The sequence below is a fragment of the Trichosurus vulpecula genome, chromosome 3 (assembly GCF_011100635.1).
Source record: "Trichosurus vulpecula isolate mTriVul1 chromosome 3, mTriVul1.pri, whole genome shotgun sequence".
In the NCBI taxonomy this organism is placed as follows: Eukaryota; Metazoa; Chordata; class Mammalia; order Diprotodontia; family Phalangeridae; genus Trichosurus; species Trichosurus vulpecula.
In genome coordinates, this window is record NC_050575.1 from 432,350,824 (window position 1) to 432,371,749 (window position 20,926).

The 20,926-nt window shown below is 57.3% G+C and overlaps 2 protein-coding genes across 7 annotated transcripts; one reads left to right on the forward strand and one right to left on the reverse strand.

Annotated features, from left to right (window-relative positions):
* The first annotated feature begins 927 nt into the window (after positions 1 to 927).
* PRADC1 (protease associated domain containing 1) lies at positions 928 to 11,314 on the forward strand. Of its 6 annotated transcripts, XM_036748904.1 has the most exons (10): positions 928 to 1,091; positions 3,835 to 3,935; positions 4,331 to 4,440; positions 4,774 to 4,941; positions 5,051 to 5,727; positions 5,851 to 5,993; positions 6,960 to 7,565; positions 7,991 to 8,107; positions 8,233 to 8,290; positions 8,803 to 11,314. In XM_036748904.1, exons 1-5 carry the CDS (start codon positions 1,025 to 1,027, stop codon positions 5,169 to 5,171), a joined length of 567 nt encoding a protein of 188 aa, XP_036604799.1. In that variant the 5' UTR covers positions 928 to 1,024; the 3' UTR covers positions 5,172 to 5,727; positions 5,851 to 5,993; positions 6,960 to 7,565; positions 7,991 to 8,107; positions 8,233 to 8,290; positions 8,803 to 11,314. The 6 variants fall into 6 exon arrangements, with proteins under 6 accessions (XP_036604799.1, XP_036604798.1, XP_036604795.1 ...); XM_036748903.1 differs by having other exon boundaries at positions 5,851 to 8,107; positions 8,505 to 11,314; XM_036748900.1 differs by lacking the exons at positions 928 to 1,091; positions 3,835 to 3,935 and adding an exon at positions 1,334 to 2,180 and having other exon boundaries at positions 5,851 to 8,107; positions 8,188 to 8,290.
* Positions 6,508 to 20,514, reverse strand: SMYD5 (SMYD family member 5). Its single transcript, XM_036748905.1, has 13 exons — positions 20,406 to 20,514; positions 18,105 to 18,213; positions 16,402 to 16,541; positions 13,939 to 14,060; positions 13,463 to 13,532; positions 12,495 to 12,599; positions 11,921 to 11,983; positions 10,311 to 10,381; positions 9,672 to 9,778; positions 9,379 to 9,435; positions 8,795 to 8,889; positions 8,238 to 8,308; positions 6,508 to 8,117 (listed from the first exon to the last, which is right to left on the reverse strand). Exons 1-13 carry the CDS (start codon positions 20,499 to 20,501, stop codon positions 7,964 to 7,966), a joined length of 1,260 nt encoding a protein of 419 aa, XP_036604800.1. The 5' UTR covers positions 20,502 to 20,514; the 3' UTR covers positions 6,508 to 7,963.
* Between the last annotated feature and the right edge of the window lie 412 nt (positions 20,515 to 20,926).

Below are 20,926 nucleotides of genomic sequence, written 5' to 3' on the forward strand. Positions count from 1 at the left end.
CTTTCTTTCGGGGCTTTGGAAGGTACAGGACTCCATCTTTTTAGTAAACCTCCCTCTGTAAGAGCTCATTGGGTTAGACAAGGTTGGGGCGCTAATCACACCAGGATGGGAGCTCCAACCAATAAATAGTATCAGAAAGATACCCCCGTCCTTCAGGGGCACCCCTAGAACCCTGAGATGAAGATGGAGCTAGCCTCTGGGGACTAGTGGAATAGGAGTTGGGGTAAGGACACTCATTATCCGAGCACTGGCTGCGTAACTGACCGAGGCAGGCGGCAGTGAATAGTGCACGTGCCTGGGATCTCTACCCAACAACCTCCACTCTAGGCTTTTACTCCTCCGAAGCTCGTTGACCTAGGGACGGACTGCTCAGGTGACTCCCCGCCCCCTCGGCCAGCACCACAATGCTTAGAGAACCTTAAAGTGCGGAAGAAACGCGATCCACGGAGGTAGGCCCGAAGATCCATCTGCCCGTGGGCCCCTGGCAACAATTTCCTGCTTCCCATTTATTCGCGATCTGTTGGTAATGCCGAACAAAGTTGTAGAGGCGGGGGGAGGAGCCAGGGTGAGACTTGGGCCCAATCAGATAGTAGCCCCGCTCCCCTTCCCCAATGGCTCGGGGCATCGTCTGGGAGAGGCTCGGAAATGACAAGACTATTGACAGCCATTTTCACCAATCAGCTTTCATCCACGCTCCTCGTTGCCACCAATGAGCACAGGGCGTAGGAGAGCAGTGAAAGAAGTTGGGGGTGGGCGGTGAGAACAGAGAATATCGAAAGACATAGGACCCAATCAGCCCTAGGTACCTTCCTGATTAACCAATGAAGCGGAAGAGGCGGGAGGAGGCTGTCTATAGACGGGCGCTCTTCCCAATCAGGGCTCGCCCGAGGCTCTCCAATGAGCGTACGCAGCGGGGGCCGAGGGCGGGTCAACCGGAGCAGCTGTCAAGGGGCGCGCTGTCCGGGGGAGAAGACGGCGGCGGCGGCGGCGGCCCCGAGAACTAGTGTACCCCGGCCGGCCCGAGATGGTCCGGGGCGTCGCGGGCTGGGGCTGCTTCTGGCTGTGGTGCTCCGCGTGCGTGCTGGCCCACGGTGAGCCAGGCCGGACGGGGACGGCGCCGGACGTGCCAAATGTACTGGAGAGGCGGGGGTGGGGGGCACCCTGACCTTTGACCCCACTCGGAGACCGGGGATCCCGGAGGGAGCTGGGGCTGGGGTCAGTTTCCTCCTCTGTCACGTGTCAGCGCACGGCGCGGGAGGGGGGGGGAGAGGGGGCGGACCCTGCTGTCGTCTGTGACCCCGGGACGCCTGGGGCAGGTCCTGGGATCCTGCTCGGGGCTGGGCCCCTCACTCCCTGTCCAAATGACCTTGAACGCGCGGTGTCCAGGCTCCGAGCCTCATTTCTGCCCCCCACCACGCTGAGGGTGCGGACTCGATGGCCTCCCAAGCGCTTTCCAGCCCTACCATGTGACCCTATAAAGCCCCTTCCTCTCCCCGGGCCTCGGCTTCCCCCCTCTAAAACGGGTAGGTCGGACTCAGAAGCCCCTTCCAGCTCTCCATCTGTAACTCTGCAGTCGCTTCCTCTGCTCAGACCTCAGTTTCCCTCTCTGTAAAACAGCTCCAGCTGTGATCCTTAAGACTAGCCTGTGGTCAGATGAGTTTGACGTGGCAGTGGATGGAGCCCTCGGTTCAAATCCTGCTTCTTACACTTATTGCCAGTGTGACCTTGGGAATTCCCCGTCTCCGAGTCCAGGGAGGAGTTGGGACCCAGAGATCTCTTTCGCAGGCAGTGATTAGCGGGCTCAGAAATTCACTTCCAAAAGACAACTTTCCAGCTGCCTGCTTCTTGCGGAGAAATCCTAACTAGAAACCGGGGAGAATGCCAAGTGTGGACACGCCTGACCTTTTTGAGGGGCCTCCCTTCCTGTCTGGGGAGAGGGGTGTAGAATATACTCGGGCAGATGGATCCCTGCGTCACCCAGAGCGGGCTAAATGCCCGGAGTGGGGGCAGACTCGCGATCTCATTGGCTGAGGGAACTACCGGGGAGGAACTCCCCCCAAAAATTTGGAGTCTGGGAGAGTCGTCTAGGGACACTTGGCCAGGCAGGATGGACACAGGTCATAGGACGTAGCGCCCCGTTCCAACCCTCGCCCGAGGCAACGCTGGTCCCGCTGTGGGAGGTGAGCCTGGGAATGATGCGGAGACGGAGACGAGATGGGACCAGGGAGCCCGGGAAGGCCCCGCAGGGGGCTGGGGGGCTGGTGGATGGCTCGAATCCTCCCCCGCCGCTCCTGAGAAAGGAAGCCTCTGCCCTAGATTAGAAGGGCCCCTGCTGGGGACGGCTCGGGTTCTCCTGTCCTACTTGTGCCCGCCCTGTGTTTACTCCTCTTCCTTCCTCACCTGCGCTTCTTAAACTCTTCCGCTGGGCTTCAGGATGAGGCACTTCCCAGAGCTTCTCCTCCTCCTCCTGTTGTTAATGTCCCTCTCTTCCTTCTCCTCTGAATTTGCCCCGGTACAAGTTGCATTCCTAGGTGGATGGTGCTTGGAATCAGGAGGACCCCCAAGTTCCAGCCCTTGTACAGTCGTGACACTATTTGGGGCTTTCTTAGCAAAGATTCTGGGGTGATTTGCCATTTCCTCTTCCAGCTCATTTGACAGATGAGGAAACTAAGGCAAATAGGGTAAAGTGACTTGCCCAGGGTCATGTAGCTAGTGTCTGAGGCCAGATTAAAACTCAGGTCTTCAGGCCCAGCACTTTATCCCTTTATCCACTGCACCACACTTCCAGCTCTGCCGTGTGTGTGTGTGTGTGTGTGTGTGTGTGTGTGTGTGTGTGTCCGTCCGTGTGTCCCCCTCGTTCTTGAAGAGGACTGTGACATCAGGGAGACGTTGACATGAACTGCAATTGTATTCCACTGGAGGGAGGGCACGCTGGCTGGCACGCTGGCTGACCCTGGGCACGGCCCTCAACCTCTCTGTGCGCTTGTTTCCTACAAAATGAGGGGGTTAGACTCAGTGCCCTCCAAGGTCCCTTCTGTGATGAAGGTAGGCATCCTCACCCCCTGGCACAGTGCCTGCAGAGTTTTTGTTGAATCAGTTGGCTTGTTTGTTTAGTAACACAGATACTGAATGTGTGTCTTGGCAACCTCAGGCAAATCACTTCCTCATTCTGGGGCCATTTCCTCTTCTGTAAAATGAGGTGGAGTTGGACTGGCTGGTCTCCAAGGCCTTTTGGCTCTAGCATCCAAGATCTTGACCTAGTCTTTACATTGGGTTCCCAGTCAGTGCCACACTGCCAGGGCCTCCTTCTGCAGTTCCCACAGGAATACGATCATGCCAGGCAACTGCAAAACATGACCGAGAGAATCCCTGCAGAAGCCCAGGGCACCACTGCCCTGGAATCTCTCTTGTACGCTGTCATCAGGCCTCAAAACCCTGCATGGCCCATGGGCTCAAAAGAGCCTGTCTTCCCTGAGTTTGGGAAGTCTCACTCTTCTCCCCCACTTAGGTCAAACTCCCCTAGGCCAGTGAAGAGTTCTTCCATCTTCCACCAACTTAGCCATAGGCCAGACCGGGAAGGGGAGAAGCTAGTATCCTACTCTTCTCATGCTGTGTGTCTGTGGATTCCGTAGTGGTCCATCCTGTCTCCCATTGTCTTCCCCCCTCAAACTCAGAGCTGACAGCAAATCTGTGTCCTCCCCATCACATCAGAGGCTCCTTCAGAGCACAGCTCTGGTGACATCCTTCCAGATGAGGGGACAGGCTGGACCATGACCACCCTGAGCTGGAGGGCTGGCTGGTCCCCCAGGCTCTCACCTCTCTGCCTCTCCATAGGTTTGCGCATCCATGAGTATCTGTACTTCCAAGTGCTGAGCCCAGGGGACATTCGCTACATCTTCACTGTCACTCCTGCCAAGGATTTTGGGGGTGTCTTCGTAAGTGCAGGCCTAAGACAGGGGAGCTTTGCTCCCTCTCCCTTCTGCCTGGGGGAATTAAGGATCACCTGCCCTTCTGATCCCCAAGGGCTGGACCATACCAGAGCACATCCAATGCTCCCTGAGGGCCTTGCACGGTCCTAGGCACAGTGGAAGCAGGCAGGCCCTTCACTGAGTGCACTGAGTCTAATGAAAACAGGAGACCCAGGGTCTCCCGTCCACTATGCTTATGACTTGCTGTGTGACCTCAAGCAAGTCATTTGCCCTTTTTTTGGAGCTATTAAGCCCTGCCCTGGCTGCCTGTGAGGATGCAGCTCCTGGCTGTCCCCCTGCCCCCCATTTCCACCCATGACTCTTTCCTATGGAGTTCCATGGCCCATCTTCGTGTTTTGCAGCACACCAGGTACGAGCAGATCCAGCTTGTCCCAGCTGATCCCCCAGAGGCTTGTGGACCACTCAACAACGGGTTTTTCATCCAGGACCAGATTGCCTTGGTGGAGCGGGGGTGAGGGCCTGGCCTGACCAGGGGCATGGGGTCAGATGGGGCAGAAGGGTTGGCACTATAACAGGAGGCCCACGGGAGATGGTTGGTGGGACCTCAGGGGGTTTTATTGGTTGTGTTCAGGTTTCTGGGGTCACTCCCTTGGTGAGCATTAGTTTTGAGGGTTTATCTGTTGGGTTTGGGGTTATCCACAAGTTCTAGAATCATTCCCTTGACATCCACTTTTGGGTCTCTCTTTGATGCTGGGGTGGACTGGATTTGGTCCATTTTCTGGATTCTCCATGCCACAGAGCCCACTACTCTTCCTGTGTCCCGATAACCTCTTGTTTCTGCCAGGGGCTGCTCCTTCCTCTCCAAGACAAGGGTGGTTCAGGAACATGGGGGTCGAGCAGTGATCATCTCTGACAACGCAGCTGACAATGACAGCTTCTACGTGGAGATGATCCAGGACAGCAGCCGGCGCACGGCAGACATCCCGGCTCTCTTCCTGCTTGGCAGAGATGGGTGAGGGTCCCCCTGAGGGAGGTGCGGTCCCCACTAGCAAGGAGCCCAACTCTCACTTCTGTGTCTTATGAGACACCCAGGTGCAGCCTCCTCTTTCCTCTTCCCCCAGCTACATGATCCGACGCTCTCTCGAACAGCATGGTCTACCCTGGGCCATCATCTCCATCCCTGTCAACGTCACCAGCATCCCCACCTTTGAACTGCTACAGCCACCTTGGACTTTTTGGTAGAAGGGATGCCAGGGCCCCCATCCTCAAGACTCAGGACAGGAAAAGGAGGCACCAAAGCCGGGAGCTTCTGCTGTTTGAGGCTGGCCAACACTGGGGGAAGGGAGCTATGTCTTGGGGACAGGCTGAGTGATGAGGGGGCTCCCATCCTTTGCCTTGGCTAAACAAACATACCGTTGACCTCCCTCTTCCCTTTCCTCCATACCTGCCCTGCCCAAGGTCCCGCACCTTGGGGGGACAGCACCCAGAGATGCTGTCACAAGCTGGGGCAAAGGCACCAGGGAGGTGGGGGTGAGAATGGTGCTGTTCTGCTTAAGTAGGGGCAAAGGGGAAACCCCTTTCCCTCACCTTCTGGGCAGCCACTGTTGTTAGCACAATAAAGTCTTCCTAGATTTTTAGTGATGTCAGTTGTCTGCCTGTCAGAATCGTCTTGTTGAGGCTTCCAGAGCTCCTAAGGCTCCAGTCTGACTTCCTCAACTAGAAAAGGAAACACCAAAAGAGAAAGAGATGTGCCCAAGGTGCCCAGGCTCATGGGGTGGCAGCCAAGGCCCTTCATCAGGTATGGGGGGGGGGCAGGAGCGGGAGTGGGAGCTTGGTACCTGGGCTCTATGAACTTGTTTAAAAAAAAACCAACCAAACATTGTCTAACTGTATTTCCATATAATTGGTTTCTCCTGTGTAGATGCACGTAAAAGCATTTCTCAGAGAAGGGCTCCCACGGGCTTTCTGGCCTATGCTGAAGGAGCCAAGACACAATGAGAAAGACAGAGACTCAGACCGCAGCTTGAACAGCTGGCTTCCAATCTGGCCTTGGGCAGACTCGAGGTTTGAGCTTGAGCTAATGAGCTCCTGTCTGCCTTAGTGTCCTCACCTGTAAAAGACTTTCCGAGTTCACAAGGTCACCATGAAACTCTAGGAGAGCTCATCTCTGAGGACTGTCAGGGAGTGGGCAGTGATGGGAAGAGCCTTTCAGATTAAATGGGCCCTCTGGGTCTGGGGTAGAAGCTTCCCACCCAGGGAGAAAGCCACTGGAGGAGGCTGGGAAGAGGGATGGCCAAGAGGCAGGTCAGGGGAGGGCAGGAACTAGGAAAGAGCCAGTCCATCCCCCCAACCTAAGCAAAAGTTGCCAACACTCCTTTCCATCCATTCTCCCCACTCACAAAGTGCAAATGCAATCGTGTACTAGAGGCACTCTGCAAACCCCACAATGCTCTGTGAAGCAGCCATAGTCCCCCCAGCTGCCAGAAAAAGCCAGGGACTAGGGGGTACAGATCCGTGAAAGGTCCCCTGAGGGCAGCTGGGGGAGACTGACCCTGGAGACTCTCATCCATACAGAGGGGCCTGTTCACCAGTCACAGTTTATTGAGAACACTGAAAGGCTGGGTAGGATGGTGGTCAGCATGGAGCGAGCACCAGACAGAACAGGGGGGAAATGGAAGACGTGTGACATCCCCTCCTCAGGGTGGGAGACAGAGAGGGAGAGGGAGACAGAGAAGAAGGAGGGGGAGAAAGGGAAGGAGGGAGTGAAAGAGACAAAGAGAAGGGAGGGGAAGCACAGCACATCCTTTCACACAGCACGAGTGATTAAGAGACCTGGGAGTGCCCGCCGACCTCTAGATGATAGAGCTGGGGCAGAGGGCCCAGACCAATCTAAGCCCAAGGCAGGGGCAGGCACTGATCACATCCCTGGGGAAGGCCAGAGACTTTGTACTGGGGGGAGGAGAAAGGCAAGTCAGCAGGATGGAGAGCCCATGGCTGGCCACCGCTGCCCGCCTCTGCTCTGTTCCCTAGGTCCCCACTGTTCACAAGTCTGCACAGCACCAAAAGTGGGAAGGAGAGGAGGAAAGAAGGAATGGCGTTGGCATGGCAAGAAAACCAGCTTCTGAAGCCCCCATGATTGGAGGCTCACAGCAGAGGCTGTCAATACAAATGGCCTCCAAATAGGAAGGGTGGGGGGCAGGCAAATGGGGGCTCCACCCCCCCCCCAGGAGGAGACCCAGTTCTCTCCGCAAATGATCCCAGGCAAAGAGCAACACTCCAGCCCCTGTGAGTGCCCCAGGCTGCCAGCAGGGGCCGGTCCCTACCCTTCCAGGGAAACACTCAAGTCTCCCCCCCATGCACAGTGGGCTCCAACAACCACCACCCCTGCCCAGGCAGGGAAGAAAAGGCACAAGATGAGATTCTGAGGGCTGGGGTAAGGAGCGTCGAGACCTGACTGTGAGGCTGAGGAGCCCCCAGAAAGGGAGGGAGGCAAGCCCAGGAGGCAGAAGGCCCTGCCAGGCAGAATCCGCCTGCAGCCATCCCCGCTGAAGGGGTGAGTGGGTTCCGTGCACCAACTAAAAGGAACCAGCTGAGACTGGGGAGAGCCAGAAAGTGGAGGAAAGCTCTGGAAGAGAGGTGAGGTCGACTGATGCTTCCTCAGCAGGGACCCCATACTGACAGTGCCCAATAACTCAGCTTTGATATTTTGTTCCCAAAATAAATAAATCAATTAACAGGCTGGGGTAGGCAGGAGCTCCAAAAAGCTGCAGCCAATCCTGGCCCCCAAATGGAATACTCCCGGGGAGGGCTTTCTAGAGGGGTGGGGAGGTGGAGGCGGGGCCTGGCCCCCAACCTGGGCTGCCCCTCCACAAGTCCAACGTCCCTGGTTTTCCACACAAGGTTCACGACGCCTTACTCCTTGGGCAGCCAGACTAGGGAGCGGGAGGTCAGATGCTCCTCTCAGGTCAGGGAATGAGGTTGGGGGGCAGCTTCCAAAGACCCATTTCCTGCATGAGGAGGTCAGGCTTGGGATATCAAACATCAGTCATCTCATCCTCCAGCTCGGCGTCCTCAGGCTCACCCTCCTCCTCCTCCTCCTCCTCTTCTTCTTCCTCATCAGAGGTCACACTGGGATCCTCAGCCTCAGCCAGGCATTTGGGGCAGGAACAGACAAACAGGTAGTTCTCCCTACAGAGCATGAAGATGGGCATTCAGGCTGGGGGTGCCAGGACCCTAGAGGCACAAGCCCCCTCTCCAGCTGCTCCCATCCCCCTTTTTGCCCCCCCACCTCCTTCCCTTCTAGGGTACCTGAGAATCTTGTGGCGGCTGTGACGGCTCCGCTCACGCTGGCAGCAGTCCAGGTAGCTGATGCAGATTTCCTAGGGGGTGGGGGTGGGGGGAGGGAGGATGGACAGAGAGACAGAGGAGGGCCCTCCCCTCAGTCTACAGCAGGAGGAGGGGCTGGGGCCATGCCCACTTTCTGACCCACACCCCAGGGAGGGTAGGCTGTACATAACCTGTGAGCTCCTCTGTCTGTCCACCACCCTGGGCCTACAATCAGTCTCTCTATGCCAGCCAAGAACAAGAAGCTGGAAGGTGGGGAGAGCCAGGGCCCAGAGCTTTGGAGCTAGAAAGGACCCCAAGAGCCAGTGAATCCAAGGCTTACTTTGAGGGAGGCCCATGCCTTAGGCCACCCACATAGGATGCGAGAGAGCCAGGGGCTGCCCTGGAAGAGGCCTGAGGAGCGAGTTTTAGTTCTGGGAAATGGAAGGACAGCAGGTAGGACGGGAGAGGAGGTGGGAGCTCAGAGCCCAGAGCTGGGCAGGGACCCCGCCACCCAGGGGTGCTGGCCATGCCCACATTACCTCTCCAGGCTTGATGTCCTCCAGGGCCGTGACATGGAGAAGGAAATTGTTTTCTGGGAAGGAGGTCTCTGCGTTGGGGACACAGCTGTGATTGCCTGAGAGATAAGGGGGATCAGGAGAATGGTAAATAAGAGAGCGGGCACTTGCTGCCACCAGCCAAGGCTTCCCCCGAGATCACTGATCCTTATGGGTTTGAAGGCTCAGGGCCAGCAGGGACCTACGAGCAGATGGGGAAGCTGAGGCCAAGGTCACCCAGGTGATCAAAGAGAGACTTTGTGGGGAGCATTTTCACTGACCTCTAACTGAACCTTCTGAGGGGTCCGGACATTTCACCAGACTGCCCATGTGTGAGTGGCGCATGAGCCCCACAAAGGGAAGAACCTCTGCCCCCTGAGCCACTCCCTAAGGCCCTATTCCCCCCTGCTTGGCAGTCCAGGATGCCCACAATGACCTGGCAGGCACATGGCCCTATGGGGCAGGCAGGAAAAGACTCCCTTCCTCCCCTAGTGGGGGCCAGGCTGTCCCTCACATGCTGTGGGGGTCTGAAGCCACTGAGGAGCCAGAGACACCCTCAAATGACTCACAGCAGCTCTGGAGCACGAAGAGCCCGGATCCTTCACAGTTGAGGAACTCACCACTCACTGTAAGAGAGACAGATGGATGGGTGTGGCAGCAGGGGAGGCCCAGAGGGCATGGCCTGAGCTCACCTCCTCCCTGAACCCCCTGCTTCCCGCCTGCCCTGGACCCTTTCCAGCCCAACAATGGCTCCGGCCGTCGGACATGACTGCCTAGGCCCCTCACATTCTGTGCATGACTCCCATCAGACGAGGAGCTGGCTGTGTATGCAGAAGGGGACAATGGAGCAGGCCCCACCCACCTCTCTCAATGTCCTTGTACAGCTGATCAATGAACGCATCCAGCTGCTCACGCTCCTGGGGCTTCAGGTCGAGGGCATCACAACCGTGGACCCACTGACTCAGGGAACTGGGGGACACGGAGCAAGCCAAGCATTGGTGGATGAGGGGTCTCCCCAGCCTCAGAGTCATCCCCCCACCCACAGCCGACACTGTGGTTGGGGGAGGCACCAAAGGCACTGACCCAGATGGCCAGCACTGAGAGGCCAAAAAACAGAACAAGACCCAAACCACGGACTGCAGGAGCAGCTGGCGGGCAGACCCCAGCCCCAACTTTCATCTGTCTTTGTTACTGGCTATTTCACTGTGGAATCCTGAAGCCCCCAGAGGACGGGCACTCCAGGGCCTGCCTCCAGAACAGTCCATCCCCAAAATGCACTTGACACAGCAGTCTCTTCATCCCTTGTCGGTGCCAGGGACCCTGGAGAACAGAGGGGACACCTCCCACTGTCCTTGGCTCACCTACCCCAGGTCCAGCCCAAGGCTCTGCCCACAGGACATGCTCAGTGGAGGGGGATGACCAACCTTCCACTTTCCACTGCTGCCTGGCCCACTGGTCAATGGGAGACAGCCCCCTCCCCCCCAGCAGATGTCCTCATTACCTGGTCCCAATTCCTTGACCATTTGTCCCAACAAGAGCAAACAGAGACCGGAAGCCATCTGGAGTAAACCACTGCATGTTAAACCCAGAGGGAGAGAAATGAGAAGAGGCAGGTCAAGGCCAAGCTTTGGGCCAAGTATGTGCCCTAGAAAGCTGCCCCTGGTTAATCCCTGCCCTCCCTCCCTTCCCACTGGGGTCCCTCACGCCCACCACTCCTCAGTCTCCAGGCCGAGCCCTGAGCTCTCCCTTGAGCTGCAGACACAAATCTCCAGCCATCCCTGGGAGAAATTTCCATGTGGTTAAGGCAGAACTCGCTAGCCACACAGTGACTTAGAAAGCCACATATCACGTTGTATTTTTATTTCATTAAACATTTCCCAATGACACTTTAATCTGGTTTGACACCTGGAGGGCGGCATCAAGTCCCCGTCCTCAGGATCACCTCCATCGGCACACAGCCGATCCATTTCCAACCCTTTCACCTACACAACTGCACCAGCCCCAAGTCCCTCCTGGGCCAAGCCATCCACTCCACAGATGCCAAAGTGATTCTTCCAAAGCCAGGCTCTCTCTACTCAGTGAGCTCCAGGGGCTCTTCATCGCCTTGCGGATCGAACATAAAATTCTGCCTGGCTTCTAAAGCCCCCCATTAGCCCCTTCCTCCTCATCCAGCCTTCTGTCCTTACTGCCTCCCATGGATTCCCATGGCCTCCTGGTTAGTCCTCCAACCCAATGGCGCCACTGCATTGACTGGACCCTCCCCTCTGCTTCTTGGTCTCCCTGGCTCAAACCCTACCTTCTGCAGGCCTGTCCCGGCCCTCCCACAACTGCTAATGTCTTCCCCTCTTTGATTGCACATATCTTGTGTGTGCCCAGGTGCCTGCCGTTACCCCCTTACATGGGAGCTTTTGGAGAGCGGGCCCTAGATTTACCTTTGTTTCCCCAGCACTCGGCATGGTGCCTGGCATACAGTGAGCACTTAATAAATGCTTACAGTAACTGTCAGCTACTGGTGTCCTACACCTCGAACCCTGGCCTGTCACTCTTCATGTGTAGAAAGTAAGGCTGCAGAGAGGCTAGAAAGCCTCAGAGTTCAAAGGGTTGGCTGAAGATGGGGAGGTCAGTCTGGCCCTGGCTTTGGCTTGATCAGTGGGGCCAAAAGTGCAGCTGACCTCTGACCCTGAATCCGTCCTCTGCACACAGTAGATGCTCAGGGAATGCCAGGAGGGGACGAGGCCCCAGCACAGGATTATTTCCAGATCCTATGCCACCCCGGTTTTAAGAGACTCCAGGAGTCAGTCTGCCATCAGCCCACTCCCCAAATCAAGAGACCCCAAGGAGGATGTGGACAGACAGGTGGTACAGTGGGTAGAGTGCTGAGCCTGGAGTCATGGAGACTCATCCTCAGATACTTCCTAGCTGGGTGACCCTGGGTCATTCACTTCACTCTGTTTGCCTCAGTTTCCTGATGTGTAAAATGAGGTGGAGAAGGAAATGGCAAACCACCCTAGTGTCTTTACCAAGAAAACCCCATGTGGGGTCACGAAGAGTCAGGACTGAAGCAACTCCACAACACCTGTGACGGGGAGGAGGGCTTCCTGCCCGACTCACCCGACTGAGCTGTTCTTCATACAGAGCCTCGGTGAACAGCCGCCTCAGAAGCTCCAACTGGCCCTGGTGGGGGAGGAGGGAGCAGAGATGAGAAAGCTCCTGGGGATCCCCAAACCCAGGACAGGCTCCTGGGCGCTTGGGGCGGGTGGAAGAAGAAGAGCCTCAGCCGGCCACCTCTCTGTGTTCCTCCACTCTTCCTTAAGAGTAATCCCCCGCAAATTTCTCAGCCACAAGAGGTCTGCACCAAACCACTGAAGGCCTTTGGATCCCAGCTGTAGAGCAAGGAGGAGCCTCCGAGGGCATCCAGACCAACCCCTCATTTTACAGAGGAGAAAAGGGGCCCAGAGAAGTGACCCCAGGCAGACCCAAGAGGCCTGGGGGAGGAGGGGTCAGGTACACAGCCTGATCTGCCTGTCAGACTGGAAGCTCCCTGAAGGGAGGAAGCATGACTCAGAGGTGGGGGGGCCTCGTGCACCCCACACAGGCCCAGCCCCACCCCCACCCCCAGGCTGGCCAGCTCAGATCCCAAGGCTCCTCCGTCAGAGCAAGGCCTGGCAGAGGCCCCAGGGCTGACCTTAAACTTGTCTCCCAGGAGTTTGTGGACGATCTCGTCCTCCTCGTTGGCCGTTTTATTACAGAACTGGGAGAAGAGTTTAATCCAGCGCTCCTTATCCTTTGCCTACAGGACACACACAGATATAACACAGAGCAATGTGGCCTCAGGCTACTATGTTCCCCCACCCCGGGGTGCCACTGTCACCTACACTGTCCTCCCTACCCCCAGGGCACCACAGGCACCTACACTGTCCTCCCCACCCCCCAGGGCACCACTGGCACCTACACTATCCTCTCCACCCCCTCCAGGGCACCACTGGCACCTACACTGTCCTCCCCACCCCCTCCAGGGCACCACTGGCACCGACACTGTCCTCCCCACCCTGCAGGGCACCACTGGCACGAACACTGTCCTCCCCACCCCCCAGGGCACCACTGGCACCTACACTGTCCTCCCCACCCCAGCCCAGGGCACACTGCTCCTCTGATTGGCCCTCACCTCCCAACCTGAGCAAGGAAGAGGATCACAGTGTGGCTCAGAAACCCAGGAAAGGAGCCAAGAACCTATTGGGGGAGGGGCTGCTCTTGGGTTTCCATGTCCCCCACTTCCTTTCATTACTATCAAGCCAGGAGTAAATCAATCTCAGACACCTCTGGGGGAAAATCACCCTGTGACAAAAAGCCACCCGAGCCTTCTCCTTTCCCTTGGCAGGCCTGGTGACAGCAGGGCTCACATCCCGTGTCTGGATGCTCAGAAATCTCAGCCCCTCTGCATGGAGTTACCCTGCCTCCCCAGCCCACCCCTACCTGGTTGAACTAAGGACATCCTGGAGCAAGAGCACAGTCCTGGGCAGCTCCAGAAGCAAAGAAGGTACCAGCTCCAGGCTGGGTCCCCTGAAGGAGGAGGAGGAGGGGGAGGGGGAGGGAGGAGGCGAGGGGACGGAGAGGGAGAAGGGGGAGGGAGAGAAGGAGAGGGCTGACACTCACCTGCTTCACAGTCGCCACCATCCGGGCCATCAGCATGATGCTGGCAGTCTCGGGAGGGTAGTGGACGCTCCTGCAGGGGGAGAGACAGGGTCAGGAACTCCACCGGCAAGACGAGGCCCCTAAGAGGGGCCTGGGAATGACTTGTTTTGCCCCATCTTCATGCAACAGAAACTGAGGAGGGGCAGAGAAGCCAGGCATAAGGCAGGCCTTGCTGAGCCTGAGGACTTCATTCTTGGGGAACAGAAAGGGACAGGAGCCTCTTGTCCTGGTGACAAGGATCTGCTGGGAGGGTCAGGGAGGGGTCTGATAAATACACTCTGGAGTCTGGGAAAAGCCCAAAGAAGGATCCAGCCGTCTTGCCTGGGCCGGCTGGGCAAAGGCTGTAGAACAGACTCATCCCAGGGAGGGACGTTCTGGGAAAGTGATTTCAAGGGAAGGAGAAAGGGAAATGGTTGGGGAGCAGTGGGGAGGCTGACCTCCAGGCCTCCTGAAGCTTGTTGAGAGGATGCTCGGGGTCATTCTGGGAGGGACCCAGGCACAGGGCTCGATGATACTGCTCCAAGGCTGCCTGGCGACACTCCACACTACAATATGTCACCTGCCAATCAGAGGGGAGGGTCTGTGAGGGGCCTGGGTACGGGGAATCACCATTCACTTAACCGGTCAGCATTTGCCACTGGGCTAGGGGAGGGGGAGAGGAAGAAAGGGAAGGAAATAGGGTGGGAAGGAAGGAGAGAGGCAAAAACTGAAACAGGCCTGCCCTCGGGGGGGCTTACAGTCTATGGGGATAGACAGGATGGATAGATGACAAGCATTTTTTAAATAATTTGAAATTATAAGATGTTAACCCTAAATGTGTGCTGCCTCAAGGAGGTCCCAGAGGACATTAGAGGAAGAAGACGATCCCATGATCCTAAAAGTGCTCCTCACAAAATGGAAACTGTTGTTCTCCCAGAGCCATGACACCGTCAAGGCAGGTGTCAGCGACATATTTCCATTCTTGATTGCCTTGTATGGGCCAGCCAGTTTTCTTCCTTCTCTTAGTCTGCTGCTTCCTATATCTGAGTAGGTCTTATCTCCCTGGACCTTCTCATTTATCTCTATCTCCCCCAGCATCAAGCTCTCCATAATGCATACAACAAGCACATAATAAGTGAATTTGGTAGCAATTCAAACATGGGGGGACTCTCTAGATCTCCTACTCAAAAATTTCAGATGAGGGAGTGGGGGAAGGGAGAGATTCAGATAGAAGGGGAAGACCCAGCCCTGCCTTCTAAGTTATAAAGGACTGTGAGAACCTCGAGGCATCAGAGAAGGGGGTCAGCTATTTTTATTAATGTTGTCACTGACAGATAACATCTGCTATCTCACTTGACCCTACTACCTACTACGACCAAGCCTAGATGGTGAAATAGGCACAGGAAGAGAGTGAAGGGCTATCCAGGTCATTCACCATGGGAGGGTCTGGGAGGCAAGGGGAGGACAGGTTGAGATCACATCCCAAAAGCCCTATGCAACATCACAGGAACCTCAGAAATGGGAGCTGTGACTGGGATGATGACTACAGGAGAGCTGTTCTCATCTTGTTGGAGGAAGCTCAGAAGGAAATGGTTCTGAAACAGCTGCTGCTGCCTCCTCTTAGGCTCTTCTGTTTAATGCTCTGTGGCCTGTGGCCCATGGAGGGGAGAGGAGCCAGAGCATGCTGCAGGGAGTGGGGAGAGGAGGCCAGAGCATGCTGCAGGGAGGGGGGAGAGGAGGCCAGAGCATGCTGCAGGGGAGGGGAGAGAAGGCCAGAGCATCCTGCAGGGAGGGGGGAAGAGGAGGCCAGAGCACCCTGCAGGGAGAGGGGAAGAGGAGGCCAGAGCACCCTGCAGGGAGCAGGGAGAGGAGGCCAGAGCATCCTGCAGGGGGTGGGGGGGAGAGAAGGCCAGAGCATCCTGCAAGGAGTGTGGAAGAGGAAGCCAGAGCATCCTGCACTGAGGGGGGAGAGGAGGCCTGAACATCCTCAGGAAGCTCCTAGAAGCACCTGGACACAGCCCAAGGGGCAGGTGGGTCCGACAGGATGGGAGGGGCACCTCTTCCTGTCCCCCCCATTCTGGCCTCCTCTGCCATATCACTATCCATGGGGCTTGGAGGCAGCTGAGTACGTGGTATGGAGACATCTATTAAAAACACTGAGGTTCCGTGCCGTCTTGGGGAGGGAGTGCGGGAAGGAAAGATTGTGTGGAGCCATGTGTTACGGACTAAAAATTAAAACAAAACAAAACACCGAGGACAATTCCGGGCAATGGGCTGGCTGAGCTCTCCAGGACACGTCAAGGTCTTTCTCAAAAGGTATTCGGCAGGAGCTCCAGTGAGGTGCTGAATGGTTTTCTCTGTGTCACTGCCTAATCTATACTGATGACCAAGGCAGAAGGTCACCCCTCAGGCATCACCTGCTGGGGCAGACAGAGTTTGGAATTGCAACCCCAGACCCAATCTGCCTGACTTGGTCACGTGGCTGGGCTGCCTTGCCAACATGCTGCAGACGCTGGCCTGGAAGGCCTTGTGATTCCACTATGGATCACTGTCGTTTTCACCTGGAGGTGAATTCTTGTGATTGTTGTGTTCTCATCATGACTGTCACCCATGCTCAGCAAAGGCTCGGGGATTCAGGAGGACCTCAACCCAAATCCTGCTTCTCCAAGCAGAAAACCAATCCCCTCATTTTACAGATGGGGAAACTGAGGCCAGCGAGGACAGGAACTCACTGGGGTTGCACAGCCACTAAGCATCTTGCCAACCATGAGACCCTGGGCAGCCAACCTCTTGGAGACTCAGTCTCCCCATCTATAAAACGGGGAAACAGAGAAGGGCACCCCACCTCCAGGCCTGCTGAAACACCAGACAACGCCACGTGAACACTCCCTGTGGCCCCCTCCACCCTCGGCCAGGCTCACCTGACAGTGGGGACACATCTGGTGGAGGTCCTTCCGAATGCCGCACTGCTCAGGGTGAGGCAGAGCACCGCAGGCCCTCCCCGACAACCTCTGGGCGTTCTCCTCCGCGGTCTCCAAGGCCCGGAGACAGTGGTCACAGGCTGGTGAAGGAGTCACACACAGAAGCTCAGTCCCCGGCTCTCGCCCGTCCAGGCAGGCGCCTCATTCCGAAACCTCCTCAGAAATCCCGTCTTCTGAGGAGCTTCCCCTGGCCACCCCTCCCCCATTTCACGAGTTTTAACCCAAAGAACCCAGCACTCCAGGATCCTTCTCACTAGTTTCTCCCACCCTGGACCATAGCTCTCTGAGGGAAGGGACCGTCCTTCTGCAATCAGCCCAGGAGTGCCCCGAGGAATGTCTCCTCTTCCTTCTCTTCCCTCTTACCAGCACCACTGGCCTCTGAATATGGGGCGGTAGGAGCTGGTTAGGGACCTTCCTGATACCCCTGCCCCACAAGCAGCAGCAAGTACTGCCAGGCCCTCTGGAGTTTTAGGTTTCAAAACGTGCCAGCTTTCTGCCACAGAATCAATTTAGTCGAAATGAAATTCCAAGGATGTCTGGGCCCATGAATGATGAAGTAGAGGGGTCGGCTGTTAGACCGGAGGCTGGTCTCAGGCCCTGCCTGGGTTACTAGGTGTGTGACCCCAATGTGAGTCTCAGGGTACTGCCCCAGCTGCACTGGAGGCCTCTGATGAGACAACAGAGAGGAAGCACTTGGTCATCCGTTTTAGCCCCAGGGTCCCCAACTGGGCACAGTGAAAAGGCAAGCTAGGTTGGAGAGTGTATCCCTCACCAGAAACCTGAGTCCCAAGAAGTAGTGATAGACCAGAATTAGATCTGGGTTCCAATCCTGCTCCTGACAAGCCCTGGCTGTGTAACCCTGGGCAGGTCCTTGACTCACAGACCCCCCACCCCCCCAGGGCAGCTAAGACTTTCATTGGCTGAGCTGGCACTGTTCCCGTAGGGATCTCCCTGCACCAGGCAGGTAAAAAAAAACACTCCAGACTTGGTGCTGGGTGCCTAATGAAGAACAGCCCTTAAGAGTGGTCATTCGCTGCAACATCCTTCGCAAACTCTTAAGCTCGATGATAAACTTCCTGTGTCCAGTTTAGGCAGGAGGAAACTAAGCCTGGATGATGTCGTCAGTCAGGCCCAAGGAGGAAGAGGAATTGAGACGGATAAGGAAGAAGATGGGCCTGAGTTAGGGCTCACATCCCTCTTTTCCCTCCAGGGGCCTGAAGACCAGCCAATCTCTAGCAGGGGATTGGGTCCCTCAGGAGAAATGAAGCAGACGCCCATCCCTTCTCATTTGAAAAACCTTGGTCCCTTCGGGCCAACGGCTACGCTCGAACGTCTCGGCTGAGGACAGGCCCCAGTGATGACGGCCACGTCCCTGAGCTGAGGGAAAGGATTCCAGCCTGGTCACCGGCCCAAGAGTCTACAGTCCCCAGGGTGGTTTTGTCACAACCCCACTGCTGTAAATCTGCAATCACCAGATCAGTGTTCATGACACAGTGAAGGTAACAGGTGTAATTTTGCTCCAGGGAAGAACAGTATTTCATCACAAAGATACACACCCACCCCACACCCCCTAGACACTGTCAGGAACTCATAGCAGCAGGCACAAGGGAACTCCCAAAATGAGCATGGAGAGGGCAGCTTACCTCGATAGCGATAAAGTGCATTCCAGAGGAACTGGGAGGCCACAAGAGGCCTCTCCACAAAGATGGTCTCCCCTTTTTGGACGGGCCTCGTAGCAAAGAGCCCCTTCCCCTGAAAAGGGAAGAAAAGACGGCTTTTTGTAACCTCGGTGCTTTGCTCAGGGCCCAACACGTACGACGTGCCAGGTACTGTGCTACGCTCTGGGGGTACAAAGAGAGGCAAAAGACAGTCCCTTCCCTCAGAGAGCTGACGACCTAATGAGGGACAGGAAGAGAACAGAGAAACAGAGACAAATCAAGCCACTCTGTTGTTCAGTCATTTCAATTGCATCTGACTCTCCGTGACCCCATGGGGGTTTTCCTGGCAGAGGTACTGGAGTGGTTTGCCATTTCCTTCTCTGACCCATTTTACAGATGAGGAAACAGGGTCACCCAGCTAGTAAGTGTCTGAGGCCACATTTGAACTCAGGGAGACGAGTCTTCCCAATGTCAGGCCCCGCATTCTATCCACTGCTACATGTGGCTGCCTAATCAAACCCTACACAGGACCAAGGAGAAATCGCTGTCGCTGTCTGTCCTTCATTTTCAAAGAGCATCATGAGTGACGTCTTGACTAGCTCGTGAATTAGATTTAAGTGAGGCAGAGTCCCCCACGGCGTCAGCAAGACAATGGGCGAGGGCCCAGGATGCAGTGGATGACCTTGGCTCTTCCACGTCTGACCCAGTTCCAAGAGCTTCCCAGCCCCTGCTTCAGCCGCCCTCACGGCTGTTGGAACAAACTTCTCATCTGCCCAGAGACCTCTTGGCAGACACCCCCGGCTCACCAACACACCCGAGGCCTGTCGGTCAGCCTCACCCCGATTTAGCCCGTCTGCAGAAATGGTTTACCAGGGTGTGCCGCTGTGTGTGCCACGGCTTCTCAGAGCCACAGGCCAGAGGGAGGTGCCAGGCAGATGCCAAAGGTAGATGAGCAGCCCCCTCGCCAGAGATGCCAGTCCTCCCTGAACACCCCATATGCCCCGGGGGCAGCTAGGTGGCACAGGAGATGGAGCACCGGGCCTGGAATCAGGAGGACTCATCTTCCTGAGTTCAAATCTGGCCTCAGATACTTCCTAGCTGGGGGACCCTGGCGAGTCACTTAATCCTGTTTGCCTCGGTTTCTCAACCTGGAGAAGGAAATGGCAAACCACTCTAGTATCTCTGCCAAGAAAACCCCAAATGGAGTCATGAAGAGTGCAACATGACTAAACAACAAAAGCCAGTGGAATCCCAAGGATAGAAAACCACTGTAGTAGCTGAATGGACGACCTGCTGGAGCTGGGAGGCACCCCCCACCAAGGGGTCTGCAGCAGGGTGCAGGGGATGTAAGAGGGAGGAGCCCAGAACCCCAGGGCGGGGAGGAGGAGGCTGCGGAGGGACTGACAGAAGGGGGAGGGGGAGATAGCCATGTCCGTCTGGTGCTGCGGGGGTGAAGAGACGGAGTGGACATTCAGTCTGAGCTGTGATTCTGGGGTCAGGGAGAGATTGGGGCAGATCTGGGAGTCACCCGCAGACAGACGGGCACAGAGCTGATGAAGTCACCTCCAGAGGGAGGAGTCTGCAGAGGGGCTCCCAGCCTCCTGCCCAAGGGGGGCGGGGTGGTCTGACCAGCCCGGGGTCTTGGGCATCTCCCAAGCCCCTCTTCTGCAGGAGCCTCCTCTGGGGAGGGTCACAGAGGCCACGGGCCGGTAAGGCCTCCAGCAGCGAAGGCGTGGGGGGATTGAGGGGGACGGGCGAGGAGGAGGGAGCAGGGCGCCTGCGTCTGCTTCTCATCCTCCTCCCGGCCTCGGGGCTTGCACCTGATTCCTCCAGCATTCATGTACCGCCTGAGGCACCGAATGGGGGGGGGTCCCCTCTCCTCCGGCGAGCCAAGGTCTCTGCGGGGATCTGGGCAGGGGCCAGGCTCTCACGAGGGGGAGGCGGCGCTGTAGCCTGGGCCTCGGAGGGAACTGGGGGTCCTACGGCCAGATTCCGGGCATGAAGCGCGGAGGTGGGAAAGGCGAAGCCACGCGTGAGAAACAAGCGAGGCCGAGGGACGGGCGGCGAGCAGGGGTGAGGGCCCAGGGTGGGGAAGGAGCCTGCTGGGGCTGGGAGCACCGGGGAGCCACGACAGCTGCAGGAGCACGAGAGAGACGCCGTCACGGCCCTGCCGCGGCAGGAGGAAGTGGGGGGTGGGGGAAGGGCCGAGACCAGGGAGCTTCCTGGGGCTCCGGGACGGGGGTCTCTGGCGGGGGCGGGTTCGGCTGGGCCCCAGGCCCGCCTCACCTTGGCGCTGCTCACGAAGCGGACCTCCACGGGCCCCCGGGCCGGGCCTGCCGCGCCCACGCAGAACGAGAACACGTCGCACATGGAGGCCGCCATCTTGGGGGGGGCGCTGGTACCGCCCTCTGACACCTGACCCCGCCCCGGCCGGCTCTCCCTGCGCACGCACTCCTCCGCTCCCGGGCCCGCCCTCTTTCCGGCCCCGCCCCCCACCAGCCCCGCTCTCATTCGGTCTCTCTGACCCCGCCCACTCTTCCTACCAACCTCCCCACCCCCTCCCTTCTTTGGTCCCGCCCCCTCCCGTTCTCCGCCCTTTTCACGCTCTAGCTGTCTGTCATTCTCTCGCTGTCACGGTCTCTCTCCACCACTTTCTGTCTCTTTTTTTCTCTCCACTCCGCCCTCGGCCTCTCCTCCCCAGTTCCCCCACCCACTCCAACTCTCTAGCTCCGCCCCTCTCGAGTTCTCCCTCCCTCTCCAGCTCTCTAGTCCGGGCCCCTCCTGCTTTATGGCCACGCCCCCTCCCT